General features: G+C 37.5%; 1 protein-coding gene across 6 annotated transcripts in view; it reads left to right on the top strand.

Annotated features, from left to right (window-relative positions):
• The window catches only part of EXOC6 (exocyst complex component 6), a 197055-nt gene that overhangs the window by 63241 nt on the left and 109855 nt on the right, over positions 1-23959 (top strand). For all 6 annotated transcript variants that reach the window (XR_012657072.1, XM_032793134.2, XM_032793132.2 and 3 more), the window contains exons 6-13: positions 5177-5381; positions 9388-9543; positions 12242-12310; positions 17607-17690; positions 17790-17836; positions 18239-18359; positions 21891-21962; positions 22678-22775. Coding sequence is in view for 5 of the 6 variants with exons in the window: in XM_032793134.2 (XP_032649025.1) it covers positions 5177-5381; positions 9388-9543; positions 12242-12310; positions 17607-17690; positions 17790-17836; positions 18239-18359; positions 21891-21962; positions 22678-22775 (852 nt within the window). In the remaining variant the exon portion in view is untranslated. The remainder of the gene's footprint in view (positions 1-5176; positions 5382-9387; positions 9544-12241; positions 12311-17606; positions 17691-17789; positions 17837-18238; positions 18360-21890; positions 21963-22677; positions 22776-23959) is intronic.

Here is a 23959-nt window from a genome sequence, read left to right as displayed (position 1 = left end):
GCAATAATGCTACTATCCCCAGCATATATCATTACAATTTATACATTGAAAAATATACTTTTTATTTTTTGTAACTATCTTTAGGTTTTATGACTTAATGGTCAATGCTTGCTTTGTCTTTCCTCCTACAGTTTCATCAGTAGCCCCCACTAGGTAATGGAATCAATAAATAATATGGGTGCCAGCTTTTACCTCATACGTAATTGTACAAAAATAACACCTATTCTAGAGGTAAACATTTATTAATGAAATAAAAAGAACTGAGCTGCACTCTTGTTCTGCAAAAAGAATGCTGTCGGATCCTGCATGATATGAGTTTAATTAGAGAAGTGAAAATAATTATTATAATTTCCTTATAAAGTAAAGATATTGTGTAATTGTAACTTTGAAACACATGTGGACACTGCAGCTATTTCTTTCCCTGGCTATAGCATCTTTTATAACTCTTATTTTTTAATGTTTCAAACAAGTAAACAGTAAACACGCATTAATGAGTTTTTAAAAGTTAAGCTCTACTCCTCTTCTCTGGCTTATCTTTCAGTGGCTATCGGTTAGGTTCACATGTTAAGTTATTTAGATATGTTTTGATTTTCCAAGAGATCACTATACTGCTGGATAATTTAATTTGATTTCTGTAAAGTTCTCTGAGTTAGGCAGGATATGAAAGAACAAAGAATATTCTCTTCTCATTCAGTCTTTTTACAGTAGTATATATAGCATTCTTCTCTGAGTGGGCACACATATGTCAGAGAAGAATATTATTTTTTCCTTTTTTTGTAGACTCAGTCCTCTTCTCTGGCTAATTAAATCTTTTCTTTCTTTGCCATGGTATTTAAATTTCTTTCTTTCTTTCTTTCTTTCTTTCTTTCTTTCTTATTATTAGCAGCAGGTTTTTGGAGATGGCTGCAGTTAACTCGATCTTAAATCCATGGTCAAAAGGCTCTCTTGCAAAGATTTTCTTGCTGAAGTACTTTATGAAAAAAGCAGTTCTCCTTCAGTGAGATCCAGTAACCTCAGATTAAATTTTCTTGCTCTGTCCCCCATGTCTTCCAATTTTTTCCTGGATTCTCTAGCAATTTTAGTTGATTTTACTGGTTTGAGCTTGAGTCAGGGGCACTGGAACAATTTCTATAGTGAGGGTGCTGAGACCCACTGAACCGAACTGTAAACCTTGTATGTAATGGAAACCTCTTCAAGCCAGGATGTGTGTCAGCACCCCCAGCACCTTTATTTCCAGCACTTACGGCTTGAGATGAAGATTCTGTGTCTTCAGTGCCCTCAGTTTGTCACTCCACCTATGAATTTCTTTCTTAGAACTCCTCCATGCCATTTTTAGTATCATTTATTGTTTTATACACAGAAGTAATTTAGTCAGCAAGGAGGTTTATGCCTTTCTCAACTTCTTTTTAAAAAGTGTGTGGTGCAGCTTCTGTGTTTCCCAGGTAGGCCTCCCTACTCTATGGACGGGGCTTGGACAATCTGTAAGGGGTCAATGCAGTATCAAAACAAGATACTGAACTCAGATATAAATATGTGTGTGTATGCACAGAGAGAGAGAGAGTGCACATGCACTTATGACCTTATATATATAATTAGTAAGCAACTCTAGAATGGATTGAAAATGGATTATGGTAATTTTGATCTTAGAGACAGCAGTCAAAACCTTCCAGATGAACTAACTGTGCTCTGATAAGCTGATTTGTATAATTTAAATAAAAACCTTTTATATGATTTTGATGCTATTATAGACTTATTCCTCCTTAGAAGTCTCACCATGTGGCCCTCTTGGACATTATTTAAAAAAAACAAAAACCCACATACACACACACACACACACCTTTTTATAAAACATTCTACTTGCTTTATATAAAATAAACAGAAGGCAAATATACAATAAAGCAAAGGTTCCTAATTTACACTTGGAACCACTTTGTTTGCAGTCTACTGAAAGCAGTTGTGTTCTTGTAGAAAGAACAATTTTTTTCTCCCATCCTTTGACTGTCCTGAATTCAACCATCTTGAGTTGAGAGAATTTGTTTGTATAGAACCAGAATTTACAGCTGAAATACGTAGGTGGTTTTTGCTCATGTAGTCACAAAAGTTTTATGTACTATTACTTTGAATTAATGCATAAAATTACTATAATTGAAAATTTTTTTTCCAGTGTTACTTTGTACATTTGAAAGAACTTTGTATATTTGTATATTTAAATTTTCCATTATGTAGTCAGTTCCCTTATTGATTGTGTGGGGCTTATAAGGAGAAAGACAAGCTAAAGCTACAACTCAAACAACTAAAATTGAACTAAAGAGGTTATCTTGCATATACGCTAAGAGAAAGATTGCATTTAGAAAACATATTAACTAAGCCTGACCTAAACTTGACCCCTTTTCCTTCTTGACTAGGAAGTTTCTGTGCCACTTACTCTTGCATTACAGAAGTCAGGATTCATCCCAAAATAAATGTTTTTTAAATTTATTTTAAATGGCTTCCATGCTGAGTGGTTGGCAACATTTTTGTTGACAGAACAATTTATTATCATACCTGCTAATATAGTAGGCTGTCTCATATTATACGGTTTGTATGTTTCCTGTGCCTCTTGATAACTTTAAAATCCTGCTTCGCTATGGGTTTTAACAGTTCATGGTGTTTGTTTACTGCTCAAAGCTCTGCGGTCTGTTCGAGAGTTATTCTGTTTTTGCTGTGATTAACTTGTACCCGGGTAAAATTTTCAAAAGTGCCCAAGTCCCATTTTGAAAAGTGACTTAGGTATTTAGGAGCCCGAGTCACTTTTTGGAATGAGACTTAGGTTGCCAAGTCACTTAGGCACTTTTGAAATTTTACCCATAGCCATTCAACCCACAAGTGTTTTGAACAAATAGGAGTCTTGGCCCTGAAGAGCTTGCAGTCTGTGTGAGACCTGAGAAAAAAGATTATTAAATGAAGAATGTTAAATTCCCCACAAAATTAACATTTTTACAGTGATCTCGTTCTGAAGATGAAAAACGTTCATGGTATTTCTCCTCTATAAGAGCATGTATAGTTGATATTTGAACATTTAACAACCCTCTATGTCAAACTTATTTGAATTTTGTTTTCTTTGATTTTGCACTATCCTACAAAAATATTGAAGAGTTTGTATGTGGGAAGAGTTTTCACATTTTTACCTGTGGGGCAAGAGATAAAGAATGCAGTTAAAAAAAAAATTAAAAATGGGCCAAGTGGCGACCTAGAGTTCAGTTCCTTGGCATGTTCTGTAGAGGAACATGGATTTGATGTGTTATACCAGTAGCCTGCTCAACCCCTTGAGGAGGGGAGTGTCTTGTGGTGTTGAACAGGAACCTTTCTGTCCAAGTAAGGAGCTGGGCTGGCAGTTTGCAAAGTAATCATGGCTGTGGGGGTGAATGGAAAGTATGGGGCAACTTGTTGGGTTGGAAACTTTTTGAACACGTTGGAAACTTTTTGAAAAGAGAGAGAGGTTCTAATAATAAGCACTTAATGCTTTATATGTTCAGAATGTTGTACAAAATAAAATGAAAATGAACAAAGCCATCTATTTGTAATCTAAAAGGTGTACACTGCATGTTGCATCTGAGGGGTTTCTATTGTTTCCTCAATTTAATACCACTTTGTTATTGCAGCTTGTTGGCCTAGACTATAGCAAATTTAGACAAGTGCTTGTCCTTACTTAAAAGAAAAAACAAAAAAAGTTGTATTCCTGTGGATAAGGCTGCTCACTTGGCATACCAATTTGGGAATTCAAATTATGGTGGTTGTACAACATTTTCAGAAAAAAAAAATCATTTTTCTTTTAATTTGATATATGACAAAAATTCTCAATTTATTTTTCTAAGCAAAAACAAAAAAGCTACATTAATAGCTGATAAAAATAAGCGAGCTGTATAAAGATGCAATATTTTAAAAAGGGAGACTGTTGAAATGGATTAGCTGTCTGAATATCCTTTAAAAAAAATATAGTTGAGGCTCACTTGCTCTCCCCCAAATCCTTTAAGGTCATAAATCCACTTACATGAAGTGAGACAGGTAAAAATCCTAATTTTGTCTTTTAAAATTCGACCTGTTAAAGGAATACAGTTAGCATAAAATTTATATTACAGTAATTTCTTAACAATTTTTGCCTACTATTGTTACAATTCATATATAAGGTCAGATCTTGCAAACATACACACTTTATTCACACGAGTAGTTTCTTTTTAAGTCAGTATGGAGGACTATTCACATAAATAAGGGTAGTTATGTACAGCAGTGTTTGCAGGGAGAGAAGCCTTACGATAACTGTAACTGAAAGATTAGAGAAAAGTATATTTATCAGTTTATTTTATACACTGTCACTTTGAGTATAATCTGTTTCATGGCATTTACCATAGGCAATCATTTTTTCTTATTGTTCATGTGGGGACTTAGCAGCAACTGAAATTAGTATTAAATCATGGCTTGCAGTAAAAAAGTGCATTGTTGAACAGAATATTCATAGAGGAAAAAGGTGGTGTGTGTATATATTTATTTCTCTAAGGATGGTGAGGCGGATACTTTTAGGAGTAATCCTTTTGTGATTTATTTTAAATGTATGGGGCAGGCACCCCAAGCACTGGATGCGTGCTCATCGTTGTATTTTAGAAAATCAAAGAAATTAATAAAAATATGGTTAGTAGCGATGACACAATAATTTAAGCTAAATAAACAGATCTAACTAGATTTTATTATAATATTAAGGTCCCAATTCTTCAAGTTTTTGTGAGTAGTACAAGGGGTTAGTTTGAAAAAAAGAGTTTGTACAGGTGGAGCCTAATTTTGTACTTAAGAGTACTTTTAACTGTTTTGAAAATGACGGGATTTCAGATTGACAGGTCACTTTGACTTACGTTTGCAACTAAAAGATTAGAAAAGCTTGTCTTGTTAGAAAGCTTGTCTCTTTCACCTACGTAAGTTGGTTCAATGAGTGATATTAACTCACCCTTGATTTTCTTGATTTTCTGACTAAACTAACAGCTTTCTAAGACTGACCTTTTTTAAACATAACTCTTTTGTAAGTATAAAATGCTTTAAACATATATTGTATATTGGTTCTGATGGCTTACAGAAGCAAAAATAACAAAGCACGCTTCCTTAAAATTTATAAGATGTCTTCATAACCTGTTTTTTAAACTCTTTACAGATATTATTCTGCTTTAAAAACAATGGAACAGTTAGAAAATACATACCTTCCTAGAGTTAGCCAATATCGTTTTTGCCAAATAATGATAGAAAACCTTCCAAAACTACGTGAAGAAATTAAAGAAATTTCCATGTCAGATCTCAAGGACTTTTTAGAGAGTATTCGAAAACATTCTGACAAAATAGGGGAAACAGCAATGAAACAGGTAAGTTACATAAAATAATTTCATTCTTGTGAAAAATTATTAAATTAAATTAGACATAGTATCAGTGTATTAATGTCATTTATTATACAACTACTTAAGATATGCTTTTTTCCACTTGCACTTCTTTTTCTGATTTTTCTCTGTTTTTCTCTTTTTTAACAAACAAATTTGAGCAATAGTTTTGAGCAGCTCAAAATTCAGAGTATGTTGTGTTTTGGAAAAGTAATTCAGCAGATTTATTCCTTTTTTTAAACACAAAAAAATATAATTTCAGACTTTCTAATTACAACATGACATGTGAATTTTGTAGATAGTGAGTGTCTCTTTCCCCATATGTTATTTTAGCAGAATAGGAGACTATTACAGTTTAAGACATAAATGTATTTAAAAGTGACTGAGGCCCCAATCCTGTGAACCCCTTAAGTCTTGAAATCCTTAGAAAAATGAGATGCTTTTTTCAGTTGAATTAGCTAACTTGATTTAGTAAGCGTGACTTGAAACATCCCTTAACACCTATTGTATGTCTAGACTTCTAGACATACATTCATCTACACATGAAGCCATCAGACCATAGGAAACTCCTAGTGCAAAATGTTACAATGCGTCTCCTCAGCAGCACAGATTACCATGATCACTCAAGCCTGTCCTCTGCTTCATGTGGTGGCTTCCCATAGAACACTGAGTCAAGTGTAAGGTCTTGGTTCTTATCTTCAAGGTTCTCAGTGGCCTGGGCCCAAAATATTTAAAAGATTGCATAAAGCTCAGAGAAGAGAGCTCTGGTCAACAACTGTGTAACTTGGGCTCAATAATGCTTTCTTCCACTGGTGAAGGTCCTCTGTGTAGGAGAAAGCTTTCTTCAGGTTCATCTAAAACTGTGGAATGAACTCCCACTGGAACTGTGGACCGTCACAAACCTTCTGCTCCAAGTGCGAGGCATGCTTCTTTGACTTTGCCTTCTCTAACAGAAACACATAGCAGCTTGTACATAAAAAAACAACCCAATAGCAACAATAAAAAACCCTACCGAGACAAAAAACTTTACTGCACACATTTATTTTTTTCCCCTGAAGAAAGGATGAGAGAGAACAAACCACACTTGACTGATGTTAGTCATGTCGTTTGATGCACTACTGGAAGGCACTCAGATATTATTGTTATGAGGATAGTATGTCTACACTGCATTGTAAATCTGGGTTTGTGGGGCATGTGCTTGTGGATTCTGTTTCCAAGCGTGCACTTGAGTGTCTGTGCTGCATCATAAATCTGGATTTACAGTTGGTGGACCTGGGCTTCATAACTGTGCTAACGTATCCATACTGCACTACACAGACCTTCTGATTTGAGTCTGTGGCTTGAGCTATGTCCACAGTACTGAATACCAAGACTTGGACTCAAGTCTCAGAGGGACTTGGGCTCAGACCTGCCCTCCCGGTGGGTCGAAGGACCCAGGTCCTGAATGATTGCCAATCAGAGTCAGACAGATTTATGGGTGGATGATACAGGGTTTTGGGCTCAAACCTGGGTGGGCCCGGGTTTAAAATGCGATGTAGAACGGAATAATTTTTTTTAACCTGATGTTAATTGATTACCAGTTAACTTGAAAGAGTTATCACGTTTGTAAAGCTAATATGGACACCCCCCAAACATTTGTCCAGATTACCAGAATTTGTATTTTATGCTAGACTGTGCCAGCAAATGTGTTAAACCTACAACTGCCATTTCTTCACTACGATTTAGCACGTTTAAAATACACCTTCTTTCCTAGTATAGACACAGTTTAGCATCTGTGTTAGCTGGTCGAACATAACCAGCAGATGCAGTTGTAGAGGTATTAAACTGTGACTACACTAGGGCTTTGTCTTCAGTTAGGGAAAAATAGGTATGTTCTTAACTTGTGTTAACCAACTCTAGGTAAAATCAGAGTGACTACAAGGTATTTTTTAGTTTTTCACACAAGTTAGCAGATCAAGTTAAAGTCTAGGTTCCATAGTGCTTTTGAAACTTTTCATATATATTTTAAAACTCTTAATGTGTGTTGAGTTACATATGGTACATTATAGTTTTTTAAAGCCCCACAAGTTAATCTTTCCATGTACTGAAAGAAAGCATATTTGTTGAGCTATTTTATTTTTATGAAATAAATTAAAACATTTCTAAATCTTATTTGCAGTACAGATGTAATAAGTGAGAAGTTCCTAGTTGTGGTTGCAATGGGAAATTTTGTCACAAAAACGTTTGTGAAAACTTGTCCTTTTTTCCAGCAAAAATTTAGACCAGATTTAGTTTCCAATTTACTGATCCTCTGTTGAAAGCCAGTTTTGGTTTTGTATTTAAGATAGTGATGAGCAAACAACAAAACGTTTGAAGTCCAATTTAAACAAGCATCCAAAATTTCATATTCTTATTGGAAGCTTATCCGTACTATATGAATCTTTGAGACTGGAACTCCCAGAGCCTAAAACTCACTTTTCATATACACATGATTCACTTTACTTACTAAATGCTCTGCCTGCATTGTCTTTTTGGTGAAAAGAGAGATAGAAACCATCTCTAATGAGTATCCTGGCTCTTAAGAAGGAGACTTTGGGCCTGCTACTCACCTTCAGCTGTGGAGGCCTCACAGGTTGCTGAGACCACTGGTTGGTTATCTTCCTTTTCAGAGGGAGGCCCAAGGTTATATTATCCTGACCTGTCCCCAGCTTTGGGTCTCCCTCAGGGTGTTGGCCAGGCCATTTTCCTTCCTTTTATTTCCCTCAAAATTCCACTCTTGGGTTCACTTATCAAGATGTGGCAGAACTTCCAACTGCTGCACTATGGTGCTACAGGTCCTAGTAACCCCTCCATTAACTTCTAGTTATCTGGTCACTTTGAAATGTAAAAGGGACTTGTGAGGTGCAATATTATAATTTCCTAGAGTAGGTAAGATCCCTTCCTCCAGGCAATGTTACTGTTTTTTGTGGGAATGAAAGGAGAATTGTTGCAAGTTGACATTTAAAGCAGTGAGATTAATGGAACCCAAGGAAAGGGATTTCTGTGTCCTGTTGCACAGATCAGGGAGATCAGTTATTTGGTCTTGTATGACGATTAATAAGACATGAAGGTGGTTTTGAGATTGGGGAGGGAAGATGACAGCCCTAGCTCCTCTCTCAGGTACCACCAGTACTGGGAGGAGCGAGCAGATTGCTGGCATCTCCTGAAGGAGAGAGACTGCTAGAGGCAGGGAGTGGACTGTCCAGCAACTCTTCCCAACCTAAAATAATCTGCCACTTCAGCAAAGAAGTAGCAGTGGTTTGGTGTGTGATGTGGTGATTGCAATAGGTAAGTTATTAACCAAACATTTATGATCCTTTAAGTTCAGTTTGGGCTGATTATTTTTTCAAGCTGATTTGCCCTTCTGTAATTTAAGCTTATTAATTCTGTTTTTAGTATACTAGGCATTCTCTTTTGGCTTACAAAATCAAAATTTCTGTGTAAACGTAGCTATGGTGTTATGGATGAAATATCATTACAAGATTATACTGAGTCACATTTTTATTTTTCTTGTAATAGTAGAAAGAATAGACACATAAAATAAGTTCCAGATTTCAACATATGACTCTTCTCAGTTAAACTAGGCCAAAATGTATGTAGTTGGAGACAGCTAACCATATAATAATTTTATAATATTTAAATATTCGTCTTTTATATGCAGTATCTGGTTAGTAACATAATCGCATTATACTTTTATGATTATTTCTTTAAAATTACATTTTGAGAATAAAAAAAATGGTGAGGTTAACCTTTGAACTCATGATGATTGCAAGTTGATTAAGGACATAATTTTCAATGTTTGCATGACGTATGCCTTAGAGTTATACTGATATGTGCTCACTAAAATAAATATATGTCAAGTGCATAAAACACCACAGTCTGCCTTTACAGTCATAGCGTATATTCAGATCTGTGACCATTAATGAAATCTGCAGTCCCTCTCTTTTGATATTAAATATATGTCTTGCTAAAACAGGCACAGCAACAGAAAACCTTTAATACAGCTCTTCAGAAACAGAATAATGTAAACTATGGGAGGAATATGTATGTAATTAATGGCAGAGTTCCAGAACCTAAGTATGAAATTACATCCAAGCGAACACTTGAGGAAGAGGATGAACATGAAGAAGAGGTAAGTTAGTATTAAGTCAATATTAATATCATTTATTTAAAGTGAAGTCTGTAGCATTAACTGAATATTTCTGTTGTACAAATGTAGGCCTTTGGTCCTGCAATAAGCACAGCAAGGATAAGGTTCTTCCCATTAAAATCCACAGGGCTCTGTGGAGGAACAAAGGTCCCGCTCATGGAGAAGTTTGCTGGATCAAGGTCTTGAAAAGAAACAAATCAGGATGTTAATTATATTCATGCTACTTGTAGTAACAATTTAATGGACATTCATGTGAATATAACTTGTAATTCTATGGAAGTTCAATTGTAACTTATCACTTACTGTACCATATATAGTCACTGTATATGATATGTAACCTGTTAGAATTGTCTGACATGTGAGAATATTCTGCCACTGCTGTAGCCATTATGCTTCTGTTTTTTCATTAACTTGTGTTAAAAGAACAGTTCTTTGAGTGCTGGCCCCTGTCTGTGGCTACGTCTACACTACCTGCCGTATCGGCGGGTTACAATCAATTGCTCGGGGATCAATATATCGCGTCTCATCTAGATGCGATATATCGATCCCTGAGCGCGCTTATATCGATTCCGGAACTCCACCAACCCCAACGGAGTTCCAGAATCGATAGGGGGAGCCGCGGACATCGATCCCGCGCGGTGGGGACGGGTGAGTAATCCGATCTTAGATATTCGACTTCAGCTACGTTATTCACGTAGCTGAAGTTGCGTATCTAAGATCGATTTTTCCCTGTAGTGTAGACCAGCCCTGTGGTCCATTATGGGTGTGCTTGCACACCATCATCTGAGACTGGAGTGTCCTTCAGTCCTGCCTCTCCAGGAAATTGGAGAGGCAGTCGTTCTATACTGCTCCTTATACCCTCCATCTACTGCATGAGGAGAAGAACTGCACAGGAGTAGATTGAAGGACACTCCTAGCAAAAATGTTCTGGTCTCTGACTCGTGATGCTCATGCTCAGCCCATGGTGGAATACAGATAGGGATCATGAATCTCAAAGAACTCAAGTTACAGAAAAGTGAGTAGCCCCTCCTTTCAGTTACTGTGTGTTCCTTATGAGTTTGGTCTTCTAAATGAAGCATGAGGGATTACACCCTAAATATTATTTCCTGAAAATAGTGACTGAAGTGTCTGTTTTCTAACATGAAAAAAAGAAAGTTCTAATCCTGTAATGGAAAAGGGGGAAAACCTGACCATTTAATCTGCCCTTTTGTGAGAAAACCAACACTTTGATGAGACCTGAAGTTAGTAGAAAAAGAATGCTGCAAGCCATTCAGGCATATTTTTTTCTATCACTTGTCCATTAAAACAGTGTTTTTAAAGCTATAAAATCTACCAACAGAGATGACTCTGACTGACTTGAGTCTCTGTTTACTGTGGTCTTGTGTTTCAACCCGTAGTTTTTGCCTAAAGTGATGTCTGAATTACCTGTTCACCAGTCTACTAACCTCCCAGTCTGCTTTCCTAAACCTCAGGAATTATTGGAGGAAACTAAGATGCACAAATTGGATATTAAAAGGACACTAAATAATAATAGTGATATAACAAAATCCTTTTATTGGTCTCCATAAGTATATTTTGGTTGCATTTAGCTCCTCCTTGGACTTGGCTTGAATTTCTTTTCAGGATTGTCTAAATCAGTTTGGCTGAATAATCAAAATACTTATGAACTAGAAGGTATGGCACACCCCAAGGTCTAAGAGCTCTCTTGTTCTTTGAAATGTATAGGACTCTAATTGGAATTCCATTCATGCAGTTAGGCTACGCTACTTCTAACTTAACTGCAAAGTATGGTGCCTATTTTGGGAGAGCAGAACTATAGTTTTAAATACTCTGCCCACCATGCAGGATTTATGATTGCAAGTCATTCTCCAAAGAGTAAGGATCTAAAGAAGCAATTCTCAAAAGAAAAAGGAAAGTTACTCCCTCATAACAGAAATTCTCAAAGTATATTGGTTTTATAGCTCCATTTGCTTTCCTCCACTTTTTCAAAGTCTACTGTGTGGAAATGAAGATATACCTATCTCTCTCCTAGAACTGAAAGGGACCTTGAAAGGTCATTGAGTCCAGCCCCCTACCTTCACTAGCAGGACTAATTTTTGCCCCAGATCCCTAAGTGGCCCCCTCTAGGATTTAACTCACAACCCTGGGTTTAGCAGGCCAATGCTCAAACCACTGAGTCTCTTTTAATGTAACCTTGCTCCACATGTTTGAATCCGTGAGGGGGTGCTCATGTATCCCCAGTGTTCACTGCTTTGAAGATTAAGGAGGGATAGCTCAGTGGTTTGAGCATTAGCTTGCCAAACCCAGGGTTGTGAGTTCAGTCCCTGAGGGGGCTATTTGGGGATTGGGCCTGCTCTGAGCAGGGAGTTGGACTAGATGATCTTGTGAGGTCCCTTCCAACCCTAATAATCTATGATTTTAAGATAAGTCTTAGCTCAAGATGCTGAGGCCTATGGATCCCAAGAATGTTGAGCTGTAGTAGTGATATACTTCAAACTAGTCACTGGTGATTAACCTTCCAATTTGGCCAACTAACTTTAAAATGCGGCCAGTTCCTTACTTTTATCCTCACATTCATGTTAAGCAAAATAAGATGTTAAATTTGCTGATCAGTTTGTAAGACCAGTTCTGTTCCTAATGCACCAAGTTATGAGACTGATATTTTTTTTCCCTCCTGCAGGTTTTGACTGCTCATGATCTTGTAGATTTTTCTCCTGTTTACAGATGCTTGCATATCTATTCAGTTTTGGTATGTATTACTATGACTTAAAATAATCAAGAATGGTTATATTTTTAAAAGTCTAAATATCCTTTTTCTTACCTTTTGCACTTTGTCAATTTTCAAGTGAGCAAACACATGTGAACACATTTCATCAGAGTCCAACTGTGCTGAACCAGGTGAAATAGATCTGACACTGGTACTCACACAACGTTCTAGTATGGTTTATTTTTATAGTGCCTAACAGTGTAGCAGTAAGGTAATTACAGTACTTAAAATTTTTAAAATCACACAAGTTATGTATGCCTCAACAGATAGTGATACTTAAAGTGCTAGTCCTTTAACTGTTCCCAATGCTCCTTAATACCTAACTGTTTAAAAAAGAGTAGAGTAAAACATAAAATAAAAATTTGTCCTAATACTCACAAAACTCCAGGTTCTAGTGGACCACCAAGCAAATGCCGAAGACTCAGAGATGCTTGGTACCAAACTCATAAGCGTTTTACACTAGGAATCAACAGCAGAGGCCTGACAACACATCCCAGCTGTTGTGGGAAAGTAAAAATGATGGGCAGTACACAGGGTAACCAAGGCTAAAAAGAGTAATTGTTACCTTCCATGTTCACTATGTCTGAATAGCTTTTGTACTCAGCTTATATGTAACGTAATTTTTAAAAAGATTTTCTTTCAAACTGTTAATCCTGCAAACTCAGCCTGGGCTCTAACAGTCCAGATGGATTTGTTCCTTCTCACAAGTTGCTAGTAACAAAGATTCTGCAGGACTAATTAAACCCTCATTTACGCCTGTGAAATTTCATTGTTTTCAGGTTGTATACCCCAAAGACACCTGCCTGTGCAGTTTTCCCTTTCTCCTTGCTATTAGTGGCTTTGCAGAAATATAGTTGATTGGAACTTAATAAAAAAAAAAGTCCAGTGATACAAAAGAAGGAATAGAATCCAACTCCTTCTGTTAGCTGTGTTGGCTCTGCAGTGTTAACACAAATAAGTAACAGTAAAAGCTTGTTTTGTCACTGAAGTCAGCGAAGTTAAGTGACTACACCAAAGGAGGAAATCTTTAGTTAATTGCTATTTTTACATAGTCACTTTTCATAGGAGAATTAAACATTAAAGAGTATTACAGTAGAACCTCAGAGTTACAAATGCCTCAGGAAAGGCCAGGGGCGGCTCTAGATATTTTGTCGCCCCAAGCATGGCAGGCAGGCAGGCTGCCTTCGGTGACATGCCTGTGGGAGGTCCCTGGTCTCGCGGATTCGGCGGCAGTCTGCGGAAGGGCTACCGAAGCCGCGGGACAAGTGGACCCTCCGCAGGCATGCTGCTGAAGGCCACCTGCCTGCCGCCCTCGCGGCAACCAGCAGAGCTCCCCCCTGTGGCTTGCCACCCCAGGCACGCGCTTGGCGTGCTGGTGCCTGGAGCCGCCCCTGGGAAAGGAGGTTGTTTGTAACTCTGAAACGTTCATAACTATGAACAAAACATTGTGGTTGTTCTTTCAAAAGTTTACAACTGAACATTGACTTCATACAGCTTTAAAACTTTACTTTGCAGAAGAAAAATGCTGCTTTCCTTTTGTTTTTTAGTAGTTTACATTTAATGCAGTACTGTACTGTATTTGCTTTTTTATTTTTATTTTTTGTCTCTGCTGCTGTCTGATTGCGTACTTCCGGTTCCAAATGAAGTGTGTGGTTGACAGGTCAGTTCATAACTCTGGTGTTCATAACTTTGAGGTTTTACTGTACCAGCACTTTTAATTGTGAGGAAGCCAATAGGGAAACAGTACAGAGATTAGAGACCTGCTCCATGCTCATAACAGCCCACCCCACTTAGTGCAGCTGCAACACTAGCCATACTCCAGCTAGCTCACTAAAAATCTAAATGAGAATGCTGCAGTGCAGGCTTCAGTTCTGGCTTCATCAGCCTACCTGACTCCCCAGGTGCACACTCGCTGACTTCCCCACCATGGCACGTGTGCTTCTATTTTAAATGAGCTAGCTGGAGTATAACTAGGGTGGGACATCTGCACAAGCTGCAAATCACACTGACTGCTGTAGTGTAGATGTACTCTTGGGATACAGGTAGTTGCATTCCGATTCAGCTGACACTTCTATGCAGTTGGTGAGGCTTGCAATAAGCCTTGTGGATACAACATAAGGAGAAAGGGGAACAGAGATCCAGAGGTGGTTGCTCAGTGAGTGGGGCAAAGCAGCCTGATTTATTGAATCTAGTCCTCAGCTCTTCCCACTTCCCTCTTGCAGTGTGGGCACAATACCTTATCTCTTTTCCTGGCTCAACCAACTTCAGGCTCCGTAATCCTGAGGAAGATTCTTTTCATGTGAGAGTCAATGGCTAATACAGGGCTTTGTATTTTGAAATAAGAATGTTCAAAACTTATAATTACAGGCATGAATCCCTAAATCTGATATCTGCTGTGATGTGGCAGGTCCTGTGGGACACTGCACTTCATCCTATGGGTCTGCCCGCACACTTTATTTTGGTGGTGGCCCTGTCAGTTTTTATTATATCTGTGACCACCCTGTCTCAATGGCGAGATGTCAGGAATAGAAGAGACCAAAAGATAGGTTGAAAAATCTGAAGAGAAATTAAAAAGACTGAGACTGTTTAGTTTAGAGAGGAGTTGGCTACTTTTATTTACCCTGTCTCATAATACTAGAAGGGAGCAACCAATAAAATTGGAAGGCAGCAGATTAAAATTAATAAAGTATAATTTAAACTGAAATGATCATAAATAGGTAACAAATTACAACTGATTTTATGGTATGGCAACACCCATTTTTTCAGGTTTTATGTGTATATATATATTCCTACTGTATTTTCCACTGCATGCATCTGATGAAGTAGGTTTTAGCCCATGAAAGCCTATGCCCAAATAAATTAGTTAGTCTCTAAGGTGCCACAAGTACTCCTCCTTCTTTTTTCTTTGAAAACTAGTGGCCACTAGATATAACTGAAACTTAATAAGATTTACAAAAAAGATTAGCCATTTGTATTGTAATATTCAATAAAACATTAGATTGGATGTGGATAAAAAATTGGAGAGATGTTAAACCCTCTTGCTTCAGAGCATAAAGCTAGTTAACAACTCCTAGGTTTGGGGCAAAACTTCTCACTTGAGGCAGGTTATTTCATAATGTTCATTATGAGTTTTTTCATAATTGTCCATTATGAGGATCTTACGCCTTCCTCTGAAGTGTCTGGTCCTAGCTACTGTTAGAGACAAAATACCAGATTAGATAAATCACTGGTCTGATGTAGTATGGCAGTTCGTGTTTAAATGTGAGGGAGAACGCCACCATAATTTGGCAATTTAAACTTGTAGCTTGTAATTATGTATTAACGAAGTTCAGTCTCTGCTTTAGCCTTTTGCTGCCTTTTTTTGGTTTACATTCTTAGTAGGCTAGCCTAGATGCAGACTGTGTTTAAGCACTGTAGAGTAGAGTATAACCAGGGCTCAGTGTGTTCTGTGGAATGCTGTATTTAAATTCTGTAGTAAGCTCCCCTCTCCCCCGTCCCCAACCCTGGATTGTGTCGTATACGATACTCAATTTTGAGGCAAATAAAAATTATATAGCAGCATAAAATGGAAAAAAAATTCTAAAACAGGATTTCATGTGTGAGCAAATTTCCAATCATTTATCATCCAACATAAACTGATTCATTATTTTATGTATGTGAATTTAGGAACTTTGCAAAGATGAACAAGCTGCATCCATTATATTGGGCATTTTTTGTTTTGACTCTCCTTTGCTATTCCTGTGAATACATGGCATGCCACCAAGGCTATTGCTTTAGTCTTGTGATAAGGGTCAGAGGATCTATTAAAGTGGTTTCTATTAAAAACTATAATCTTAGGTGCCGCCAAGTAATCCTGTCTATTGCATGGTATATGGTGGTGATTCAACACCCATCAAGTATTTTACATATCAAATTTAATTTTGTGCATTTGGAAAGAGCAACTGTTCTTTTTCACAGTAGACTTCCAATAAACTCATGCACAAATATGATATTAGAAGTAGAATTCTACATTTCTGCCAATTACTTTATTATGCATTTAAGAATTACATTGTACTATTTGTGTGGAAAGTAATGATTTACATTAAGATAATAAATGTAAATGATAATGTCCTGAATAAAATATTAACAGTAATAAAAAGTGATCTAGTTAATATGTATCACACAACATGAAGAACTTGCTTTTTAAAAAGCAAAGTCTTCCACCCCTTCTCTCCCCTTTTTTTTATTTCAGTCTTTGCTTCCTTCTGTGGTAGGTTATCTGCATTTTGGGGAAAGAAAACAATATTTTTTGTACACTTGAAAATATTAATTTAGAGCTTTTCTTGGAATATTTCTTACTGAAATAGTACTGATTTAAGAATATGCAGGATCTCTTATGTTTTGATTTGAAGCTTTTTGGGCTCCCAAGTAATGGAATGCTAAATAGCTCTGACCTAGCAATAACCTCATGGAGTAAAAATGAAACTTAAAAATGCTAAGCTGCTTAATTCTGCTTGCATACAGATTATGTTGCATTCAATAGGTAGATGAGTCAGTGTTGTATTGGTTTCAAATGGACAGATGGTTTCCACTGAATGAATCATCTTAATGAGAATACCAGGGTGTCAATTGAGGTCTTAACAATATAATCAATAGGCATAGAGAATATTGTCTATGTATTAAATTTTGAGGACTGTTGTATGACCAAAATCCAAATCTTTAGTCATCATATTTACTAAGTATCAAGAAAGGGCAACCAAATGTAAAATTTTGTTTTACATTTTGCTCAAGGAATCTTAATGCATTCAAGAGTCAGGGCTATATTATGAATTTCTGTAACATTTAGCATATAACTAAACTTTACATGTCACAAAAGTCAACATAAACTAAGTTTCCTGTATATCTTAAAAAAAGGAGTATTGTAGTTAAAGCAGCTGTATTTAAGTTACAGAGTAGGAGTTAAGGTTTTTTAAATTTTGATAATTAGTTTGATAGTGTTACCTTAGTCACTTTAAAAGGTTTGTATTTAGTATCATAGCAGCATGACATAAGTAAAAATATGGGCTCAAGGGCACAATTCTCCTCTCCGGTGTACACTGTGGATCTCTTTCATATGCTTTGCACTCATTTTAAGTATGCAGAACTTCCACTGATGTCAGTGGGATTACCATATATGGAACAAATGCAAAATACACGGTTGTGAGTTACAGTGGAGAACTCTTCCTTTAATTTCAGAAGTACTTTTTCATCATATGAAGAACATTCCTCTTTTAACCACATTTTGTTTGTCTTGGTTTAGGGTGATGGAGAGACATTTGAAAACTACTACAGAAAGCAAAGAAGGAAACAAGCAAGATTAGTTCTGCAGCCGCAGTCAAGCATGGTAACCAATACTATTTTTATTAAGTTGCACTGACTTGGAATTTTACTTAAATATTTAGTGGTATTTTTATTCTTCAACATTTTTGTTTTTTACTTAAAGCATGAAACAGTAGAAGGCTATAGAAGATATTTCAATCAAATTGTTGGGTAAGTTTTCTAAATGGAAATCTGTTGCCCTTATTCTTATTCCCCCATAATCCTCTCCTCTGTGTAAGACCCATGCCATCTGTATCCAATTGCCACATGGATAATGGCTGCTGCTTCTCTGGAGTGGAGGGTTCATCTGTCCTGCACACACATCCTTCCAGTGTAGTGACGGATACAGACTCTCCATTGAGCTGGGCTCCAGTTGGCAGCGGGTGCGCTTCCCACATCCTGTTCAGAACAGTGTCGGGGGCCCAATGCAAAGTCCATTGAAGACCCAGTTGTTCTGTGGACAGGGCCTTCCCATGCTTCTGTGCAAAAGGGTAGGATTTGCTCCATACTGTAATAAATATTTGAAAATAACTGTTGGTTATTTAACTTAATTCTTGTAAATTTTTGTTTTAGTTTCTTTGTAGTGGAAGATCACATTTTACACGTAACCCAAGGATTGGTAACTAGAGCATACACTGATGAACTCTGGAACATGGCACTGTCAAAGATCATTGCTGTTCTTAGAACCCATTCGGTAAGTGAGAAGACCTGGTGGTAATTCAGTGTAAATCCATTAAAGAGTGTCTGTGTGTTTAAAAGTAGGATAATGTCAAAGTGAAAAATTACACCTACATCATTGTGGGGTTTTTTGTGATTAAAAATTGCTCACATTTGGGAGAGAGCCTGCCAAGCTTTTGTTTTTCCCAGCAGTATCAGGCTGTGAGCCACAGCCATAGGCTATTTGCATAATCCTCCACTGATTTACAACTCTCTGGGTCTTCCAAAAGTGCTTTTAGTCCAGCAGTTTAGAATATGCAGAGTTAATCTGCTGTTATTATTGCAATCTGTCCTCATTAGTTTCAACTGACCTCTTCATTAGATCAGATTGAATAGTTCATCACTGAAAGCACCACCAGGAAATAATTCCTAATTATCATTCCAAATACCCTGTTTCCACAATAAACTACCAACAAAACCCTTAGAACTACCCCTTCAATGCCCCTAAAGTAGTATGTTTACATTGTAGTAGAGGCATTACTAAAATCTTGAAAATGCTAAAGTATTTGTCAGTATTTGTCAAATGTATCTCAAATAGTGAAAGTTACCCCTCTATTATCCATCCACAAGAAAACTGGCCATCAGCATGCTGTTTCTGATCCCCCTTAAAAAACAAGGGAATACAGTCATTGATTGTGGTTGACTGCATTTTATCCTGGTAAATTACTTCAAAACTTGCCAAAAGGGTCATAGATGGCATATTCAGGAAGAAAAATAGAAGATTTGTAACCTATACAAGGCGCTGTTATTTCATATCTCGACTTGCCCTTTTCAGTGTTCACTAATCTCTATTAATTCATGCAAAAATATGTGCTTAAATCATGGAGTTTGGATTTTGTTACCATTTCCCTATTATTATAGGTTGTTTTAGGTTTGAAGAACATTTTATATTTTGTAAATATTTTAGGAAAGGCTGAAAACAATTTGGATTTTCAAATTGCAACAACTGTGTTTTCATTAGGAACATTACTGGTGAATGCCAGTTAAGTTTTGTTTCCAATCCCCAGCTCATTTTAGAAGGCACTACTAGCGAGTTCAAATTGTTTAGAGATTTCTAAACCACATATTTTGCAAGGCAGGTGAATGTTTAATCTATTGATTGACAACCATTTATAAAAAAGTGACAGTTTAAAGCATTCAAATGTACTTAAATCTTGTTTCTTATAGAAATAGGACCCTTCATTAAAGGTTTTCTGATATAATTGAAATTGATGTCATTACCAGGTCTCTCGCAACTTACCCGTATTTAACATGCCCGATTTCAGCTTTACACTGAAAGGCCTGGAGTCTGGGAGGGGGCGTGGCCTCAAGTAGAAGAGGCGGGGCCTCAAGATTTAAAGGTCCTAGGGCACCAACTGTGGCTGGGAGTCCCAGGCCCTTTAAATCACCCAGGGGGCTCCCAGGTGCAGAGAGGGAGCTTTGGGCCCTTCAAATGCCAGCTCCAGCCCAGTTGCCAAAGCTGCGGGTGGGATTTAAAGGGCTCCTCCGGGCTCCCCACCACAGTGGGAAGCCTGGTGGAGCCCTTTAAATCTCACCCGCAGCTTTGGCAGTTGGGGGGGGAGGAGCCCTTTAAATCCCACCTGCAGCTCCGGCGGCGGGACCAGGGGGCATTTAAAGGGCTCCACCGGGCTGCTCACTGCGGTAGGAAGCCTGCCAGAGCCCTTTAAATCCCGCCTGCCGCTTTGGCAGCTGGGCTGGGGCAGCATTTAAAGGGCTCCACCTGCCCTTTAAATGCCCTCCCCTCCCCCGTCCCCACGCCGGAGCAGCCGGCTTGGGGTTTTGACTGTACGCGATTTTCGCTTTATGTGATAACCGTGGAACTGAACCCCCGCCTAAGATGCGACAGACCTGTATTTATTCTCAGGCTTCATAACTCCCATCACAATCAATTATATCATGCTAGTCTGTATTGAGGTGAAGTGGGTGACTAATGCTCTTCTTCTTTGAAGAGCGCTTGCAAGAAGCAAAACCTTTAGCTTATTTATATAATTACTTGGAGAGTAAAGACACAAAAAATACTGTAAGGCAGACATGTAGGCAGCATTTCAATCTTATATTCTCATCCTGCATAACACTGCATGGCCATAAATATTATTTGTATTTTTTTTATTAAAAAAAGATGATAAAGATCAAAATATTCAGAATTGGGAACATAAAGATAGAAACATAATTGCAGGATAAATGTAGCCTAATTTTTCAGAGGTGCCTCAACAACTCCCCTTTGACTTCAGTAAAAGCTGCAGGTGCTTAACACCTCTGAAAATGAAATCATATTGCTGTAGCTGCCTAATTTTATACACCCAAGTTTGCAGATATTAACACATGTAAACATTTTGCTTAGAACTTTTCCCTTTAGAAATGAGTCTTGAAAGTGCTATTGTGTTAACATTGGTTAGATTGAGGCTTAATGTTTGAAAGTACTTTTAAGGTTCCTGATTTAGCAAAACACTTCTGCATGTGCTTAGGTCCCACTGACTCCAATGAATGAAGCTTCAATGCATCTCATTGATGGTGTGCATGGTGTGACTCCATGGGGGCTCCAGGGCTGGAACACTCATGGAAAAAAAATAGTGGGTTCTCAGCACCCACTGGCAACCTTCGAGTCAGCATCTCTCCCTTTCCCTCCCCTCTTCCCCCCTACACCTCCTGCTCACTGGTGACCCTGCTGATCAGCTCCTCTGCCTCCTGCCTGCCATGATCAGCTGTTCTGCAGCATGCAGGAGGCTCTGAGTGGGAGGGGGTGAAGCGGGGGCAAGAAGAGGCAGGGGGAGGAGGTGGATGGGGGAGGGGTGCGGGTGGGAGCTTGGAGAAAGGGGTGGAGAGGGGTTGGGGCCTGGGCAGAGCAGGGGTTAAGCACCCCCCGGGATCTGAGTAAGTTGGTGCCTATGATGGTGTGCATCACTTTTCATATTCCAGCTGGTCTTGTCTGAGCTCTTCCTGTTAGGACAAACTTTGTAATAGTTTTGTGATATGAACAAATACTGTATATAATTGGACTAAAGTAAGAAAAGGTGGGTGAGGTAAATCTTTTATTGGACCAGCTTCTGTTAGTGCAAGAGACAAGCTTTCAAGGTTTTCCAGAAGCTGGGAATGAGCGACAGGGGATGGATCACTTGATGATTATCTGTTCTGTTCATTCCCTGGCATTGGCCACTGTCAGAAGACAAGATACTAGGCTAGATGGACCTTTGGTCTGACCCCCAGTATGGCTGTTCTTATGAAGAGCTCTGTGTAAGCCTGGAAGCTTGTCTCTCTCATTAGCAGAAGTTGGTGCAATAAGGATATTACCTCACCCACCTTGTTTCTCTAATATTCTGGGGCCAGCAAGGCTACAAGAACACTGCATACATAAATTAAAATATGTAAGTCAAAATTGCTTTTATCAACACAAGAACTTTACTAGTGGTATAAAGCTAGTGAGTTTAACCTACTGTACCACTGTAAGTTGAAAATGTATTTACTGTTTGATTTAAATAACTTTTACAGAATCAATATTTTTTATTTCCAGTCATATTGCACTGATCCTGATCTTGTTTTGGAGCTGAAGAATCTCATTGTTGTGTTTGCTGATACTTTGCAGGTTGGTGTTATTCTGATAATTGAATTAAAATACCTGGAGCCAAATTCTGCCTTTGGATATGCATGTGCAACCGCCATTGGTTTCGGTGGAATTGCATGCATGTGCCAAGAACAGAATTAGGTAAGATGTTTTAAATAATGAAAATATCTTACCTAGCTTTCTTCTGCTGACTCCCCCTTAACACAAACTTCTTAATTTTTGCCCATCACACACCTCCTAGGTGTGCAGTTGTGCACTGAAAAAAATCTTTTGTCAGTTTTTGTAATTTGTTCAAAAGGGTATTACATACCATTAAAATAAATGTAAATATATTTTTGGAAACATTTCATTTCTAATTTATTGCAAGTAGTATTTCAGTTCAGTCATTGAATTTGCTGCTTGGAAAACCAGTTATGTTTTTTTGCTCATCTGCTCTTAAATCAGTGATAAAACAGATAAAACACATTGTTTGATTAAATACCAAGTTAAAAACATTTAAAAGTAATTTGTTACATTTTGCCATGAAAACTGTAGTATTTCTAAAATAAACAGAGTATCAGGTTTACAAATTAGTAGATCATGTTAATAGTACCTTTACTTGTTGAGTCCTGTAACTTGTACAATAGCAGTACAAAATTGCATGATAAAATAACCCCTCTTAACATATTGAATCACTGTATGATAAGTGATGATAGTAGTTCTTGAATTATTTGTCCTTTTTATTTTTGTACTTTAGGGTTATGGGTTTCCTGTGAATCGACTGTTTGATCTTTTATTTGAAATAAGAGATCAGTACAATGAAACACTGCTTAAAAAATGGGCTGGGTTATTCAGGTTAGTATTACAAAATGAAAAAACATCTCAAAATACTCTGTCAATTAGGGTTGGTTTAACTACTCAGTAATTGTGTCTTTGAATCAAATCTACTTTTTTCCGTTAAATTACAAATTTATTTAATTAAATACTAGTTTTCTAAATTATTGTTAACCTTGTACAGTATACTATAGCTTGACCCAATAGGACTAAAGTTCTTTTGGCATTTCTATTATGAATTGACCCTGAATGGATATAGAACTTGCAAACTGTAAAATTTAATTTCCTCCAGCATGAAAGTTTGCATTCATTTTATACAAAAATTAATATCAGATTGGGTTATTTTGCTAGAGAAAGGTGGTAAAGTTAATCATCTCTTTCACGTTTCAGTAATGCTGTGACTTTTTCTAGTTTAAAAACAACATTGAAAATGAAATATTACAGATTCTCATAGATTGAGTTGGGCTGATATCATTGTACAATAATTCTAGGCAATATGACATGGGGAGGCTAACCTTGAGTTATGCTATTATAGGACCATCACAAAAGTGACACCTTTAACTTGGGCGGGAAGAAGGGTACAGAAAAGGTTATTGTTTTGTTGTTAGTGAGCATTCCTTTGTACTGCTTGTGGCAGAAATTGGATGCTTTTGATGCAGCTGCTCTGCTTCTATGTCTGCCTTAAAAATAATTTGAGAAGGAGAATGGTAAACCCAGTATTAAGGCGGTTTTGGAGTTTTAATCTGGAGTTCCTGTTTCAGATAGAAAATGATCTCAATGTGCCCTGAGTGCATTTACAGTGGAAAAAAATACATTTGTGTTGAACAAGTTAACTAACACAGTGTTAAACATTCGGTGTAGACTGCCATATTTATTGAGTTAGATGTTCATAGTTAACCATAGGGTAGTCCGGCTAATATGAAGTCCCTGTCTATACTGATTTATATGATCTGAAGAGGAATTAGAAAGTACTAAGCTATGTTTTGCACTGTGTTAATTAAAATATGTTCTCAAATGGTGTAATATTCCAGTATGGACAAACCTTCTAGAGTCAGGTAGAGTGTGAAAAAGTAATTGCATGGATAAATGCGATCCCAGTGCTCTAGTAAGTATTACTCAATCTCCCAAAATGCTGTTTGGAATTCTGGAGCAATATTGAATTCAGTTCTCCACTTTTGGAATGTACATCCAATCTGATGTCAGTG

Source organism: Chelonoidis abingdonii, chromosome 15, assembly GCF_003597395.2.
Source record: "Chelonoidis abingdonii isolate Lonesome George chromosome 15, CheloAbing_2.0, whole genome shotgun sequence".
In the NCBI taxonomy this organism is placed as follows: Eukaryota; Metazoa; Chordata; order Testudines; family Testudinidae; genus Chelonoidis; species Chelonoidis abingdonii.
Note: the sequence above shows the minus strand (reverse complement) of the source record. Positions and strands in the feature narration are given on the sequence as shown.